This window comes from Brassica napus, chromosome C9 (genome assembly GCF_020379485.1).
Source record: "Brassica napus cultivar Da-Ae chromosome C9, Da-Ae, whole genome shotgun sequence".
In the NCBI taxonomy this organism is placed as follows: domain Eukaryota; kingdom Viridiplantae; phylum Streptophyta; class Magnoliopsida; order Brassicales; family Brassicaceae; genus Brassica; species Brassica napus.
Genome location: NC_063452.1, coordinates 15858076 through 15874045, shown reverse-complemented (window position 1 = coordinate 15874045; position 15970 = coordinate 15858076). Strand labels below are relative to the sequence as shown.

The 15970-nt window shown below is 38.0% G+C and overlaps 1 protein-coding gene and 1 pseudogene across 2 annotated transcripts; both read left to right on the top strand.

Moving 5' to 3' along the window:
• The first annotated feature begins 132 nt into the window (after nucleotides 1-132).
• Nucleotides 133-11016, top strand: LOC106364036 (annotated as a pseudogene).
• On the top strand, nucleotides 10877-13832 carry LOC106452543 (ATP-citrate synthase alpha chain protein 2). Of its 2 annotated transcripts, none has more exons than XM_013894697.3 (13): nucleotides 10877-11060; nucleotides 11361-11469; nucleotides 11569-11745; nucleotides 11831-11992; nucleotides 12075-12155; nucleotides 12240-12291; nucleotides 12381-12495; nucleotides 12578-12659; nucleotides 12734-12829; nucleotides 12942-13043; nucleotides 13142-13258; nucleotides 13351-13467; nucleotides 13591-13832. In XM_013894697.3, exons 2-13 carry the CDS (start codon nucleotides 11371-11373, stop codon nucleotides 13660-13662), a joined length of 1272 nt encoding a protein of 423 aa, XP_013750151.1. In that variant the 5' UTR covers nucleotides 10877-11060; nucleotides 11361-11370; the 3' UTR covers nucleotides 13663-13832. The 2 variants fall into 2 exon arrangements, with proteins under 2 accessions (XP_013750151.1, XP_048626061.1); XM_048770104.1 differs by lacking the exon at nucleotides 10877-11060 and adding an exon at nucleotides 11117-11163.
• Nucleotides 13833-15970: the final 2138 nt, after the last annotated feature.

Below are 15970 nucleotides of genomic sequence, written 5' to 3'. Positions count from 1 at the left end.
GTAGCTAGGCATATGAAATTTGGTTCAGTTTGAGTCAAGTAACAAAGTTCGGAATTGATTAATATCCAAAAATCCAATTTGGTTTCGGTTCGGTATCAATTTATTAAATAGTTTTAATTAATACAAGTAAACATGGATAATCCGAGAGTTTCCAAGAAAATACCGGATAATTAGAAAATAGATAAAATATTCGGTAATTTGGTTATCTACCCTATTCTTAGTTCGGTTTTGGTTTTAACATACTATAGGTATATATGATTCATTAAGATATTTATGAAATTCAGTTTAGTTTCAATTTTATCAATTTGGTACAGTTTGATTTATGTAACCTGTCACACAATTACATAATTCAACAACAATAACACTAAGGAAAAAATTTGAAGATATCAATTATCACTAAACTTTTATTAATGCAATGATCATTAATTTTTTTTTATTAATAACCCTCAACGCAAGAAACACAAAAACGATGGAAATTTTCCAAATACTTTATTCATCAGAAAAAAGGCAAATTGATTTTGCTATATACAGACACACTGCCACACTGCCATTGATCTCTTCCTCTTCTGTTAATTCACATCTTAGTATTTCAAATACCTCTCGCTGAAAATTGCTATGGCCAAGACGATGTACCCTTCCTCTGAAGATCTCATACACGAGAAACTCGTTAAGCGAAACCCTAATTGCCTACAAAGTAGGTGGAGTTACTTGATCTCCAAGTCTCATTCCCCTTTCAACGAACGTCTCGCGATCTACGAGAGAGCCCTAAAAGCTCATCCCGATAGCTACATGCTTTGGGAAGCATATCTAGGTGAACGTCTCGACCTCGTCAAAGATTTAGACGTTACTTATCCACAGTACGAGACTCTCAACGATGCTTTCGAAAGATCTCTCGTGACAATGCATCAAATGCCAACGATCTGGCTCATGTATCTTGAAACCCTAACCGCACAGAAACTGATCACTAGGACGCATGAAACTTTCGATCGTGCTTTCTCAGCTCTTCACGTGACACAGCACGGTAGGATCTGGGAAGCGTATCTTGTGTTTGTGAGTCAAAAAGGTGTTTCTTTAGAGACTAAGCTTAGTGTTTACTGAAGGTGTCTCGAGTACGATCCTGTTACTCACGCTGAGGATTTTGTTGAGATTCTGTTGAAGTATGGTCGTTGGAAAGAGGCTGCAGAGAATCTTGCAACTGTCTTGAGTGGTGAGTTTCAGTCTAGGAAAGTGAAGAGTGTATACAGCTTATGGATGGATCTTCTTGACGTTCTTGTTCACCATGCGGATGATGTTTCGGGACTCGATGTGGATGGTATCATCAGGAGAGGCATTGGTAAGTTCATTGACGAAGTTGGAGTGTTCTGGACTTCTCTTGCTGATTACTATATGAGAAAGAAGATGGTTGAGAAGGTGAGGGATGTGTACGAGGAAGGGATGATAAAGGTGGTTACAATCACTACAAGAAGATAGCGGCATAGGAAAGAAAAAATGATCGGTATGTCGTCGGAATAACGTTATTCTGACGACATACCGACGAAACAAGTCTTCGGAAATAACTCCTCGGAAATTCATTTTTCCTCGGAAATCCCTCGGAAATTTCCGACGGAATTCCGAGGAAATGAATTTCCGAGGAAACTCCGAGGACCACCAGTTCGCCGGAAAGGTCCTCAGAATATAGCGAGGGAGAACTTCCTCGGGATATTTCGATGGACTTTCCGATGGTCCAATCCTCGGAAGTTCCGACGAAATGTTCCTCGGAATTTTCATCGGAAAATTCCGAGGAAGGAGTCCCTCGGTATATTCCGACGACTTATTCCGAGGAAATGTTCGTCGGAAATTTCCGAGGGTTCATTTCCTCGGAATTTCAAAAAAAATAAATTTTTTGAAATTTAAATGCGAAAATATAAAATTAAAATTAAAATTGAAAACATATTAGATAATATTCAAAGTTGTACAAATAAAAATAAAATATTCCGAGTTTTTGAAAAAAAAAAAAAAAACTACGGGTCTTGCACGTTCGGGAACAGCTCGTTCGGGTACATCATCTTCATCATCTCCATCATTTGCTGGTTCAGCCTCTTCTGTGCCTCATAGCCCGCCTGTTGAGCCGCCATCTGGGTCTCCAACAAAGATATGCGATCATCCTTGCCCTTCAACTGAGCCGTAAGTACTTCTTGATCAACAAAGGGCGGTGGTGCAGAAAAAGGAGGAACCTACCGGGAGCGACGACCCAAACCGACCAAAAGTCCCTTTTTCTTTGGAACCGACTGAAATAGAAAATAGCCAAATTTAAATAATATAAAAAGATGATAAAATAAAAATCAAGAAATAAATGAATTGAACTTAAAAAAAAAGAACTTATCGATTCAACGATTTCGTTGATTCGAACCCGGGACAAGTTGGTCGAAGCCGTCGAATCGTCATCCTCGGTTTGAAGCTGAGACACTTCGTCTTGCACCTGAGTTTGGACCAGGGTGACCACTTCCCTCACAAGACCATCATCAATCTGGCAGGTCTTCTTGTTGGTTTACGCCCTCTTCATTAGGGCGAGATCATCAACCGGCTCGCCATCATTTTCTTCCGCCTTGAAAAAAACATAAATTAAACAAACATTAGAAATTAGAAGAAATACACAAAAAATAAAATTTCAAAACTTAAATAATTGAAGAAAAAACGGCTGAACTTACCATGCGATTCCCCAGAGTGGCAATAGATTGAGCACCCAAGTTATGCTTGAAGACGCCCTTCCCTTTACGCTCGCTCTTGCGGTTGGTGGAGTTGGTGGAAGAAGTTTCTTTCGTATCTTCCTTATCCCAATGCACACACAACTCCTTCCAGACCGTGTTGTTCATCGACTTTGGGACCTTTTAATAAAAAAAAAAGAAAATAGTTAAATAAATTAAAAAAATAGTTTAATAAATTAAAAAATTACTTAATAAATTAAAAAGACAAAAAGACAAAAATAGCACTAAATCAAGTTTTTGTTCCCAAACTAGCATTCAAGATCAAAAGTCACAAAAATAGCACTTAATGTTTTATCAAAAGTCACAAACTTAGGGTTTAGAGTTAAAGGGTGGGTTTAAGATTTAGGGTTTAGGGTTTAGAGTTTAGGGTTTAGGGTTTAGTGTTTAGGGTTTAGGGTTTAGGGTTTAGAGTTTAGGGTTTAGGGTTTAGGGTTTAGCGTTTAGGGTTTAGCGTTTAGAGTTTAGAGTTTAAGGTTTAGGGTTTAGAGTTGAGAAATGAGGTTTTGGGGATAAGATTTCAAATTTTGAAAAATAAAAAAATTAAAATTTTCAAAGGATAAACTTAGAAATGTGCTATTTTGGTCATTTTAGTTTTGGAGTGCTATTTTTGTGATATAAACTTAGAAAGGTGCTATTTTGGAGAATTTGCCCAATTAAAAACAACCTTGTTTATTTCCCACTTCTTCTTCCACTCGTGCATCTGCTTCCCATAGTTGTCCATAACTTTATGGACAAAGTGGTGATAGATAAAGAGCGTATCATCGGAATTCCAGTTGAATTCTTGCTGGAAAAAAACATAGTAGAAAATTTATATTAAAGATTAAAAATGTAAGTAAAAAATTAGAATACTTACCGCAAACTGACGAAACCACAGATGCTGCTTGTCGGTAGGGAAGTCAGTGAAAGTCGGATGTCCCTTGTCGAGGGCCGAGTACATCATACGGTTGATCCATGCGCTGATCCCGTTCCCAGATCGGTTGAACCTAATAAAAAGAACAAATTATTAATAATGAATCAAATTTTAATGAAAATAAAATACGTTTAATTACCATGTTTGACCCCGTCCTTGTGGATACGGAGTGAGATAGGGAAGATGGTCACGATCGGGCTGTCGAACCAACTCCGCAACACTCATCACTCCCGGAGGACCCGGAGGAGCAGGAGCGGGTGCAGCAGCGGGAGGAGCAGGAGCGGGAAATGGAGAGGGAGAAGTATGGTAGGAGCTGTGGGGCGAAGCGGAATCCTGAATCTGGCTGGAATCCCGAGACTGGCTCCCCGTACCACCACGACCACGACGCTGTCTAGGCCGGGTCTGATCATCATTAGACATGTAAATTAAAAAAAACATATTTAAAAATTAGTTCTAATAATTTTAATAAATAAAAAACATATTTAAAAAATAGTTTTTAATCACAAAAATATAAATAGTTTAATAATTACAAAAAATAGTTTTAATAAATAAAAAATAGTTTAATAATTACAAAAATAGTTTTAATAAATAAAAAATAGTTTAATAATTACAAAAAATAGTTTTAATAATATTAAAAATGTTTAATAAATATAGAAATTTATATTATATATATATATATTTTTTTTTTTTTTTAAATCCCAAATAATATTTTTTAATCACAAAAAAGTTTTATAGATATTAAAAATGTTTAATAAATATATAAATGATTTTATAATGCAAAAAATAGATTTTATATACAAAAAACGTTTTCATATTATATATACATAATTATCAAACTCGATTTTACACAATCCTACCATTCACCCTAACAAAAATCTATAAATATCATTCCAAAATCATCAAATCTACTTAAAAAGCTAACAAATCTAACCTAAGAGAGTGGGATAGGGTTCATACATGATGCAGTGACTGAAATTGAGGAGGATTAGGGCGGATTCACCAGAAATCGTCGAGAGAGAAGGGAGGAAACGGCGGAGAGGAAGAGAGACTTCGGCGGAGAGGAAGAGAGAAATGGGGAAAAAGATCTGGTTCGACCTAATAAAATGAGGCGTCCGACGGAAAATGTCCATCGGAATTTCCTCGGAATGATTAAATATTTCCGTCGAAATTTCCTCGGAAATCATTAATTCAATTTTCGCGAAATATTTGGCGGCTTGGTTTACCCGGTTAAATGAAAATATTCCGAGGAACCATGTTTCCTCGGAATACCCTCGGTAATTACCGAGAAAATTCTGAGGAAACATGGTTTGGGGTTTCAAAACATCGATTTTTTTTGCCGTATTTCATTTCTTATACAATTGTAATGCATACCTTTGAGGATTCTTTGTATAGATGATCATAAACCATGAAATAACAAAATTTCAAAAATAATTGTAAGTATTCCCTTTACCGTTTATTAAAGTGTATAAGTGTTTCTCTTATGTTGTGTGGTTTTCGTTCATGCAATCGTAAAAGTGTTTGTTATTGGGTAAAACACCAAAGTTTGACTTCATAATCTGGTTAAGACACTTAATGAAGGTTATATACGTGTTATTCAATCCGCAAAACGTTGTTTTCGGTTAAAAACCCCTAGTTCCTCGGAATATTCCGAGGAAATTCCGAGGAAAAAGACTCTATAATCAAATCCCTAAATCGACAAGGTCTATTCCGAGGAAATTCCAAGGAAAACCTATCTTCCCTCGGAATTTCCTCGGTATTTCTATTAAAAAAAAAAAAAAGTCGATGCTAGTCTGTTTCCGAGTCATCATCACCAGATGAATCTGAATCTGGATCTTGGTGAAACTCTCCAATCACTGGTTCATCCTCTACGTGAACAACGGCTTCCTCTCCGAAGTCGGTTAAATCGACTACAAGGCCAACTCTAGCTAAATCTTCTGCTGCACTTAAGTGTGGGTCTTCCAGCTCAGAACTTCCCTGAACTCGGCCTCTTGGGTTGAGTCTTGTAACAGTAACCCATGGATCATCTCTGTTCCTTACCCGGGGGTACTTGATATAACAAACCTGTAACATTTAAAAAATTATTAGTAAAATTATAAATTAATACACATGATGATGAATCATTCTGAATAATTAACGTTTAATTACTTGATCGGCCTGAGAAGCAAGAATGAAAGGATCATAATATTGCAGCTTTCGCCTCAAATTTACTGATGTAACACCAAATGCATCTGTTCTCACACCTCGATCTAGAGTGTTGTCGTGCCAATCACAATAGAAAACAGTACAGCGCAATCCAACTATGCCCAAATACTTGATTTCCAAAATCTCATGTATGTGTCTGTAGTATACATCATCTCCTGATGCAGAACAAACGCCAGCATCATAAGTCGTACTCGAACGTCTCCTCTTCTGAGTTGTGAATGCATATCCTCGAGTACAAAATCTCGGATATGACTTCACAACAAAGTTTGGTCCAACGACCATCTCACGTATCCAATCGTCAAATGTTTCACCTCTGGCCAAACCAGCAGACACCTATTAATAGCACATATATATGTTATATCAACAAATGTGAATTAGTATAAATATGTGATAAATGATATTTTAATTTGTTTAAAGCACTCACATAAGTAAACATCTATCCAACAAATTCTCTCTGCTTCATTTCTTCTAGTTCGTCCTCTGTGGCGTATCTATATTCGAACCGCTTTTCTGCCATGAAAATCCTGTACATATGATGATAATAATGTAATTAATTAAGATTTAAATTTCAACTCGTTAAAATAAAAATTTGTAAGCTAATTTATTTACCTCTCATATTGAAGAACATCTTCGCAGTTGGTGAGCAAATATGTTTGCAAATTACTGCGCTCCTGCTCAGTAAGTCGATGGTCCTTTGGTTTTCCGCTAAGTCGTCCAACGTCTGTGAAAATGTCTGGAACCATAACATGATATGTTGCCCGTTCGCCTCTATCATCATGTCGAGCAGGTCTTCTGTTTTTGGTATGAATTTCTGCTGGAAAGTAGTACTCGGCAAAGTTTGAAGTTTCTTCATTGATCATCTGTACGACTATAGAACCTTCCACCCTACTTAAATTTTTCACCATCTTCTTCAAATGGAACATATACCGCTCATACAGATACATCCATCTATACTGCACAAGACCACCAAGTTCCAATTCTCTTGCCAGGTGAATAACAACATGCTCCATAACATCAAAAAATGAGGGAGGAAATATCTTCTCAAGGTTGCACTGAATCACGGCTATGTTAGTCTTCAAATTTTCAATACCTTCAAGAGTCACTGATCTCGTGCATAAATCGCGGAAGAAACCACTTATCCCTGCAATTGCTTCATGAACATTTCGTGGTAATAGTTCCTTGAAGGCAAACAAAAGGAGGCGCTGCATCATTACATGGCAATCGTGGCTTTTCAAGCCAGTAAACTTTCCTTCCTTTCTGTCGATACAGTTACGCAAATTAGATGCGTAACCGTCTGGAAATTCCACATCGTTTGAAATCCAATCAAAGAACGCATCTTTTCCCTCTGCATCAAGTCGGTATATGGGAAAAGAAGCCCTACCATTCTCATCAACATGAAGTTCTGAACGAGCACATATATCGACTAAATCCAGTCTTGACTTCAAATTATCCTTTATTTTACCTTGAACATTAAGGATCGTGTTCATGAGATTGTCAAAAAGTTCTTCTCAATATGCATGACATCTAAATTATGTCTTAGCAGATGATCCTCCCAGTATGGCAGATCCCAGAAAATACTTTTTTTGTGCCAGTTATGTAGGTCTCCAACAGCATCTACCGGAAAACGCTCATGTCCACCGATGTCTGGCGTCCTTTCTGCACCAAAATCTCTTAGTTGTGTCTTCAAATCTTTCCCACAAATTTCCGGAGGTGGACTGTCAAACACCCTCTTGTTCTTCGTAAACAAATTCCTACTCCTACGATATGGATGATCAGGTGGTAGGAATCTCCTGTGACAGTCAAACCAACACGTTTTCTTTCCGTGTTTTAGTTGGAAAGCATCAGTGTTATCTTGACAATATGGACATGATAGCCTTCCATGTGTTGTCCATCCAGATAACATACCATATGTTGGAAAATCACTTATTGTCCACATTAGTACTGCCCGCATTTGTAAGTTTTCTTTACACGAAACATCATATATTTCAGCACCTTGAGCCCATAGTTGTTGCAACTCATATATTAGTGGCTGAAGAAACACATCAAGTGATCTCTTAGGATGCTCTGGTCCGGGAACGAGAATCGAGAGAAACAAAAACTCTCGTCGCAAGCACAAGTTTGGGGGTAGGTTGTATGGTGTAAGAATGACTGGCCATAGAGAATACTGTCTTCAACTCTTGCCAAACGGACTGAAACCATCAGTACATAATCCAATGTAGACATTTCTTCTCTCATACGCAAAGTCGGGATACTTTGATTGGAAATGCTTCCACGCTTTTGCATCTGAAGGATGTCTGATCTCACCATCTGTTGAGTGCTCTGCATGCCATCTCATTGGTTGCGCTGTGCGTTCAGACAGATACAACCTCTGCAACCTTTCCGTCAAAGGCAAATACCACATCCTTTTATATGGCACTGGAACTCTTCCACTTGTATCTTTATAACGAGGCTTCCCACAAAATTTGCGTGTAACCCGCTGTTCATCCGCCATATAATAAATCATGCAGTTGTCGCTGCATACATCTATTACCTGATACGATAAACCAAGACCAGCTACGAGTTTCTGAACCTCGTAGTATGAACCAGGAGCTACATTATCCTCGGGTAGAATACCTTTTACAAAATCAGCAATCGCATCCACACAGTCTTCAGCCAAATTATAATCTGTTTTAATGCCCATCAATCTTGTAGCAGATGATAAAGCTGAATGACCATCTCTGCAACCTTCGTACAATGGTTGCTTTCCAGCATCTAACATATCATAAAATCTCTTAGCTTTTGCATTGGGTAAATCTTCCCCTCTAAAATGATCATTTACCATCTGCTCAGTACCTACACCATAATCTACATCCGTTCTAATTGGTTCCGAGGATTTCATTTACCATCCTCGGAAATTCCTCGGGATATTCCGAGGATTTCATTTTCCGTCGGAATGTCCGTCAGAATACCGCTGTTTTCTTGTAGTGAATGAGAGACTTCAATTTTATATTTGATGTTTATTCAAGATTTGATGTTGCTAAAAAGATGGACTTAGATGATGAGGAGGAGGAGGAGGAACTGATGAAACGAAGACCGGTTCTTGCAAACAGTGTTCTCTTGAGGCAAAACCCACATAACGTTGAACAATGGCATCATAGAGTCAAGTTGTTTGAGGGAGACGCAGAGAAGCAGATACTGACTTACACTGAAGCTGTGAGCACTGTGGATCCAATGAAAGCAGTTGGGGAGTCTCCTCACACGTTGTTTGTTGCTTTCGCCAAGCTATATGAATCCCACAACGATTTGGTCAATGCAAGAATGGTTCTTGAGAAGGCAGTACAGGTTAACTACAAGGACGGGGATCATATGGCCTGCGTGTGGTGTGAGTGGGCTGAGATGGAGGTTAGGCACAAGAATTTCAAAGGAGCTTTAGAGATGATGAGGAGTGCTACAGCTGCACCATGGCCAGAAGCACCGTGGATAGAACCAGAACAAGTCCACATGGAGTTGTATAAGTCCTTGAGGTTATGGTCTTTCTACGTTGATTTGGAGAAAAGTGTAGGGACATTGGAAGCAACGAGAGATGCTTACGAGAGGATCCTGGAGTTGAGAATAGCCACGCCATTGATCATACTAAACTACGGTAAGCTTCTTGAGGAGAATGACTACTTTGAAGAGGCCTTCAAGGTGTATGAAAGAGGTGTGAATATGTTCAAGTATCCTCAAGTGAAAGACATATGGGTAACGTATCTTACAAGGTTTGTTGAGATATATGGGAAGACAAAGGTGGAGCGGGCAAGAGAGTTGTTTGATAATGTTGTATCATCTGATGAAACGAAGAGAGCGATGGAGATTTACAAAGAAGCGATGAGGAAAGTTGCGGACGAGAAGAAGCTTAAAATGTACGAGATGTACATAGTTCGTGCAGCTGAGTTGTTTGGTGTTAAAGAAACAAGGGAGATATTCAAGGAAGCGGTGGAATCATCAGGGGTTTCAGAGGACGATGTGAAGATGATGTGCATCATGTTTGCAGAGATGGAGAGAAGCGTTGGAGAGATAGATCGAGCTCGTGGAATCTACAGGTATGCGTCGCAGTTTGAGGACAGTCAAGTGGTGTGGGAGAAATGGCATGAACTGGAAACTGAGCATAGTAATGAAGATACGTATAGAGACATGCTTAGTGTTAAGCAAACTGTTTCTGGCTCTGGTCTGCGTCCGGTTAAGAAGTCCCGGTCTGGATCTCCCTTTGAAACTCTACCCACCTCTCCGGTTAAGAAAATGCGTAGAAATGTAAAATGTTTACTTTCCTTATTCTCATTGGTTTCCAATGTTTGTTCTGCTCATATATAGTCAAAGTGAGCTTGGACTTGCCTGCATGTGTTATGAATCTTTCTCTATAAAGGATCCAATCTTTCACTCGTGTCAGATTCTACTTTCTTGATCTTGAAATCTGATAGTGAGATTAGAATACGGAGGCTTGATCTTTGATTTTGCTTGAGTATGTATACTTTTGGTTATGTATTTTTGGATGGTTGCATATCTATTGCAAAGAATCTGGTGGCAACAGATGAAGTGAAAGTGATGCTATGTTGAAAGTGGCCAAAGTTACAATCCTCTTTCTTGTTAAGAGGTTCCTTAAGAATCAATATTGCAGAGATCTACATTTGTTTGGAATTTAGCCTGATGGGATCTGACTTTATACTTTTTAAAGGTAAGATTTGGGTAAAATGGTTTTGTAAGGAATATAATGAAGTATCAATAGTCTAGTTAATAAATTATAGTGGAATTTTCCGCATTAAAAATATAGGATAGAAAAAAATACTAGAAACTGCAGATGGTTTGGTTTGGGAGATGAAACGTTGGCTTACAAGTTAGGTAGTTTTAATGGAGGAGGAACACGTTCACCAGCTTTATTTATCATGGAGGAGGAGTAACTCCAAAGACTCTACAACTATATTTATACATTATAATTCTTTTTTTTTTTTTTTAATTAGTTACAAAACAACTATAATTATATAACATCAGAAATAAGATGTAGCAAATGTTTTTCCTTTTCTTTCAAAGCTGTAATTGGACAGATTAATAAATTTTAAATTAAGTTACTAAGAAAAAAAGAAGATAATGTTCAAATATAAATAGGGACCTCAGAGAGGTGTCGATTTAGTTCGCTAACTACCGAAGAAGAAGCCTACCTCTCTCTCTCTCTCTCTCTCTCTCTCTCAACGGTAAGATCCGCCATTCTCATCGATTTCTTCTCCTTCCTTCCTTCTTCATCATACTCTGATCCAATTTGTGAATGCTCTCCTCTGAATCTAGCTATCGCGTAGAGTAATTTGTGTTGAAACCATCTCTTTCTCTCTTGTGTGCCATTGTGATCGATATGGTGTTTTTTTGACATTTCCCTGAAGTTTTAATCTGTTTGATCTCCTCGAATGATCGATTAGCTGAAAAGACTGATCTTGTGTGTGTGTGTGTTTCACTGAGAGCTGGATCTGTGAGATTTAACTGACATTTCGTTTCTTTAGATCTGAAGAAATGGCACGCAAGAAGATCAGAGAGTACGACTCAAAGAGACTTGTGAAGGAACATTTCAAAAGGCTTTCCGGTAAAGAACTCCCTATCAGATCCGTTCAGGTATAAAAAAAAGATCCCTTTTTAAAAAAAAAAAAAATGTGCATTGGTTTCTCCGTCATGAAATCACTTTTCTTAATAAACACATTAACGTTTGTGTAGATTAACCAAGAGACTGATCTTAATGAGCTAGTTGAGAAGGAGCCTTGGCTCTCTTCCGAGAAGCTTGTCGTCAAACCCGATATGTTGTTTGGCAAGCGTGGCAAGAGCGGTTTGGTTGCATTGAAACTAGACTTCGCTGAAGTCGCGACCTTTGTCAAAGACCGCTTGGGCAAAGAGGTATTATTATTTAACTTGTTGAGGCTTTTAAAGCTAAAAGTGATCTGAGATCTGTACTTAGATTTGTCTTATCTTACATCAACAGGTGGAGATGAGTGGATGCAAAGGACCCATCACAACATTCATTGTTGAACCTTTTGTCCCACACAATGAGGAGTTTTATCTCAACATTGTCTCTGATAGACTTGGCTGCAGCATCAGCTTTTCTGAGTGCGGAGGGATTGACATCGAGGAGAACTGGGACAAGGTATTCATTTTGATTCCTATTGTGTCTGTTTTACTATCATCATAAAAGCTGAAAATTTGAGTCGGGACTCTGCTTTGTACAGGTCAAGACCATATCTGTGCCCACTGGTTCTTCCTTGACGCCTGAGATATGTGCACCTCTTGTTGCTACCCTTCCTCTTGAGGTATATACTGAAGCTGAATTTCATTGACAGATCATTTAAAATATTTGGACTTGCAATTTCGACTTATAACTTTTCCATTTACAGATCAAAGGAGAACTTGAAGATTTTATTCAAGTTATCTTTACCCTATTCCAAGGTATGTTAAAGGTCACTCATTGTACTTACTAATCAAAGCAGATTCAACAAATGATGAAAACTGAAGCCTTTTTTCTTCTTGGGGACTAGATCTTGATTTCACTTTCTTGGAGATGAATCCTTTTGCACTGGTTGATGGAAAGCCTTATCCTCTGGATATGAGGGGTGAGCTTGATGACACCGCTGCTTTCAAAAACTTTAAGAAGTAAGTTTGGCTCTCAGCTGTTCCTAGTCACGACTCTTGTTGCTTTATTTAAGCGATATGCTTAACCTCTCACGACTTGCAGGTGGGGCGACATTGAGTTCCCTATGCCATTTGGAAGAGTGATGAGCCCCACAGAGAGCTTCATCCACGGTCTAGACGAGAAGGTATCATTACCAGCATCCCGTTTGATGGAAACAGCAATTTCTGTATGACTCTTATGAACCTTTTGTATTTGCAGACAAGCGCATCTTTGAAGTTCACTGTTCTGAATCCCAAGGGAAGGATTTGGACTATGGTCGCTGGAGGAGGTGCGAGTGTGATCTACGCCGATACGGTATGTCTATTTATGAAAAAAACCCTACTTTGCTTTATCAAAACTGAAAATCTCCATTTTTTTTCTACTTGCAAGCCTTAGCGTCTGAGATGTTCTCTAAAATGTTATCCAGGTTGGAGATCTCGGGTATGCATCGGAGCTTGGAAACTATGCTGAATACAGTGGAGCACCCAAAGAAGACGAGGTTTTGCAGTACGCTAGAGTTGTCATCGATGTAAGATGTCTTTTATTATTTCCTCCCTTCACATAAAACCAACCAAACATTAAGACACTTTGTGACTATAAACTACTGTGAATATGCCAATTATGCAGTGTGCTACAGCGAATCCAGATGGCAAAACCAGAGCACTTGTGATCGGAGGTGGAATTGCTAACTTCACCGATGTTGCTGCTACCTTCAATGGCATTATCCGAGCTCTCAAGGAAAAGGTAAGGGAGAAATGAGTATATAAATAAATAAGTACGTTACTTGCTGAAATGGTCTTTAGCTTCAACTCTTTGTTTTGTTTGTTTATGAACAGGAAGCAAAGCTGAAAGCAGCAAGGATGCATATATATGTGAGGAGAGGAGGACCAAACTACCAAAAGGGACTTGCTAAAATGAGATCCCTTGGCGATGAAATCGGTGTCCCCATCGAGGTATATACTACATACATACGACGCAATAAATAAAACTCAATACATACACACAATAAATAAAACTCAATACATTTCCACTTACTCGAATCTCACTGTTTTTTACATGTTTGTTTTGATTTCAAGGTGTATGGTCCTGAAGCAACAATGACAGGTATCTGCAAGGAGGCAATTGAGTACATCACAGCCGCTGCATAAGCCTTTACTCTATCTTGTTACTTTAAATGCGCCTTCTTGTTTGTGTTGAGTCTTATGGTTGGATTATATGTTTTCACTTTCTTAAGTTTCTTATTTGTATTCATAATAAACAACAAGTATCTTTGTCCTCTTTTCTTTTTTACTTAGTGTGTTTCACTTTTGATTGTCAATTTGTCATCATATCCTTGACGTTTAGGTTCGGTTATTGTTTTGCTTGATTTGTGAACACCCTGACGCGCTCATACCAGCAAAAGGAAGCATTTAGCACAGTAGATGCCAAGTTAGATCACTATCTAAAGAGTGTATAGTATGTAAAGTAGAAGTGTTTACATATGTTTCACATTTGTACATTTCGTCAAAGCAAACAGGAAAAAAAAACTAAGTATAATGGATGTCATAAGAATTCTTGTATCTTATGATTCAAAAGATTATCCCCAAAACGCCAAAATGACTTTATATTTTTATTCAGTCACTTAATGCAAGCCAACAAAGCTGGAAATGAATGTGAAGCAACAACAACATTGATAAAGCAAGAAAACTGATAACAACAAGATACGTTGTAAGATCATATCAATGCATTATATTTTGTCTAAAATAGATCTTTTTAGGACAGAAATAGTAGATCTATCTATAATAAGATAAATAAAGAAATATCTTCAGTTTATTCAAGTGAATTATATTTGTACTCATGGTTCTGCTCAAATGGTGTCACGGAAACTGGCAATATTGTTGCCAGTCATTTTATATAAATACAAAAATATTATTTATTTCTCTAAAATTATCTCCATTGTGTTTTTTTTATTTTCTTAATAAAAGAACTATAAACAAACATTACAAGAAAACATATTTTTTACTATGGCAGTATTCGTTGTAAATTCGTCGTAAATGGGGTGTTACGACGAATTAACGTCGAAAGACGTTTCGTTGTTAAACGTCCATCGTAACGGAGGTTTCGTCGTAAACGACTCGTTACGTTTACGACGAAATATATTCCTCGTAAAGCGCAGGGAAAGGATTCGTCGTAAACGCCACGTAAGTCTTCGTCGTAAAGCCCACATAATTATTTCGATGTAAAGCACACGTAAATACTTTTGTTGTAAATCACTCGTAAACATTTCGATGTAAAACCGTCGTAAATATTTCGATGTTAATCACTCGTAAACATTCGATGTAAACTCCATGTAATGTTTACGAGGAGTTTACATCGTTTCTTATTATATTATTATTAATTAGTATATAATAGATTTTAATTTATATTTAATATTCAGAATTTAAAATAATTTAAATTTTAAAACGAATATGAAATTGGAAAACATATTTTAAAAAGTCATACAATAATATTTAAATTCATATACAAACAAACAGAAAAAAAAAAAACTACATATTGTCGAAGTAGTTGGTGGGGTTGCTCGGCTGTTGACGGGTTGGATCGGACTCTTGGGGATCTCGTGGTGGCATTCCAAGAGCGGCTCGTCTCTCACTCAACATTCTCTGCATAACCGGGTTTCCCACGGCCATCACGTCTAGCAAATCCTCAAGAGAGTCTAAACGAACCTGCTGGCTATCCATTTGAGCCTTCTGGCTATCCATTTGAGCCTTCATCTGAGCAGTCTCTTCATCCCGTCTCGAAGTGTATGACGAAGTTGCCCTTGCAACTTCGTTAACAGAGCCTATACCGACTATCCGTCCCTTCTTTTTAGGAGCCACCTATAAAATCAAAACATATATTAATATAGTTAATTATGTTAAAATATTTAAAATAATGTAAACAAAAATTTTAAGTTACCTCTTCGAAGATTCTGTCGACCTCTTCGGTGGACAATGTGACTGGTAATCCATCGGGAGACTCCTGGGTTAGTTGCGTCTCCCGTTCTTCAATCCGACCAGCCACTGTTCGGAAGAGTTTCTCAGATGCAGGATCCACAAAAACTCCGTCGGATGTGGCGTGAGTCATCTTGAATAGGTCAGACAGAGAAGGTAAGACTCCCGTCTTCTCGAACTACAAAAAAAAATTAAATTAAATATTATAAATTATATTAATTGAATATTTTAAAATATATATTTAAAACAAAACTTACAGCTTCTAGACGGACTCCTGCATGAGGTTTTTGTCCGGTTCTGTGAAGCATGGGCAAATGACCATCTTTATCCTTCGTCCTTCGAGAAGCCGAGCACGAATTGGCCTTTTTGATCGAAGAGGGGTGCTCCCAATAGGCGATGAGGCCATCCCACACATCCGTCGTGAGCTCAGTGGGCTTTCCCTCATACCCGTAGATCTCCCACTTGTCCTTCCAATCAGAGACTGTGT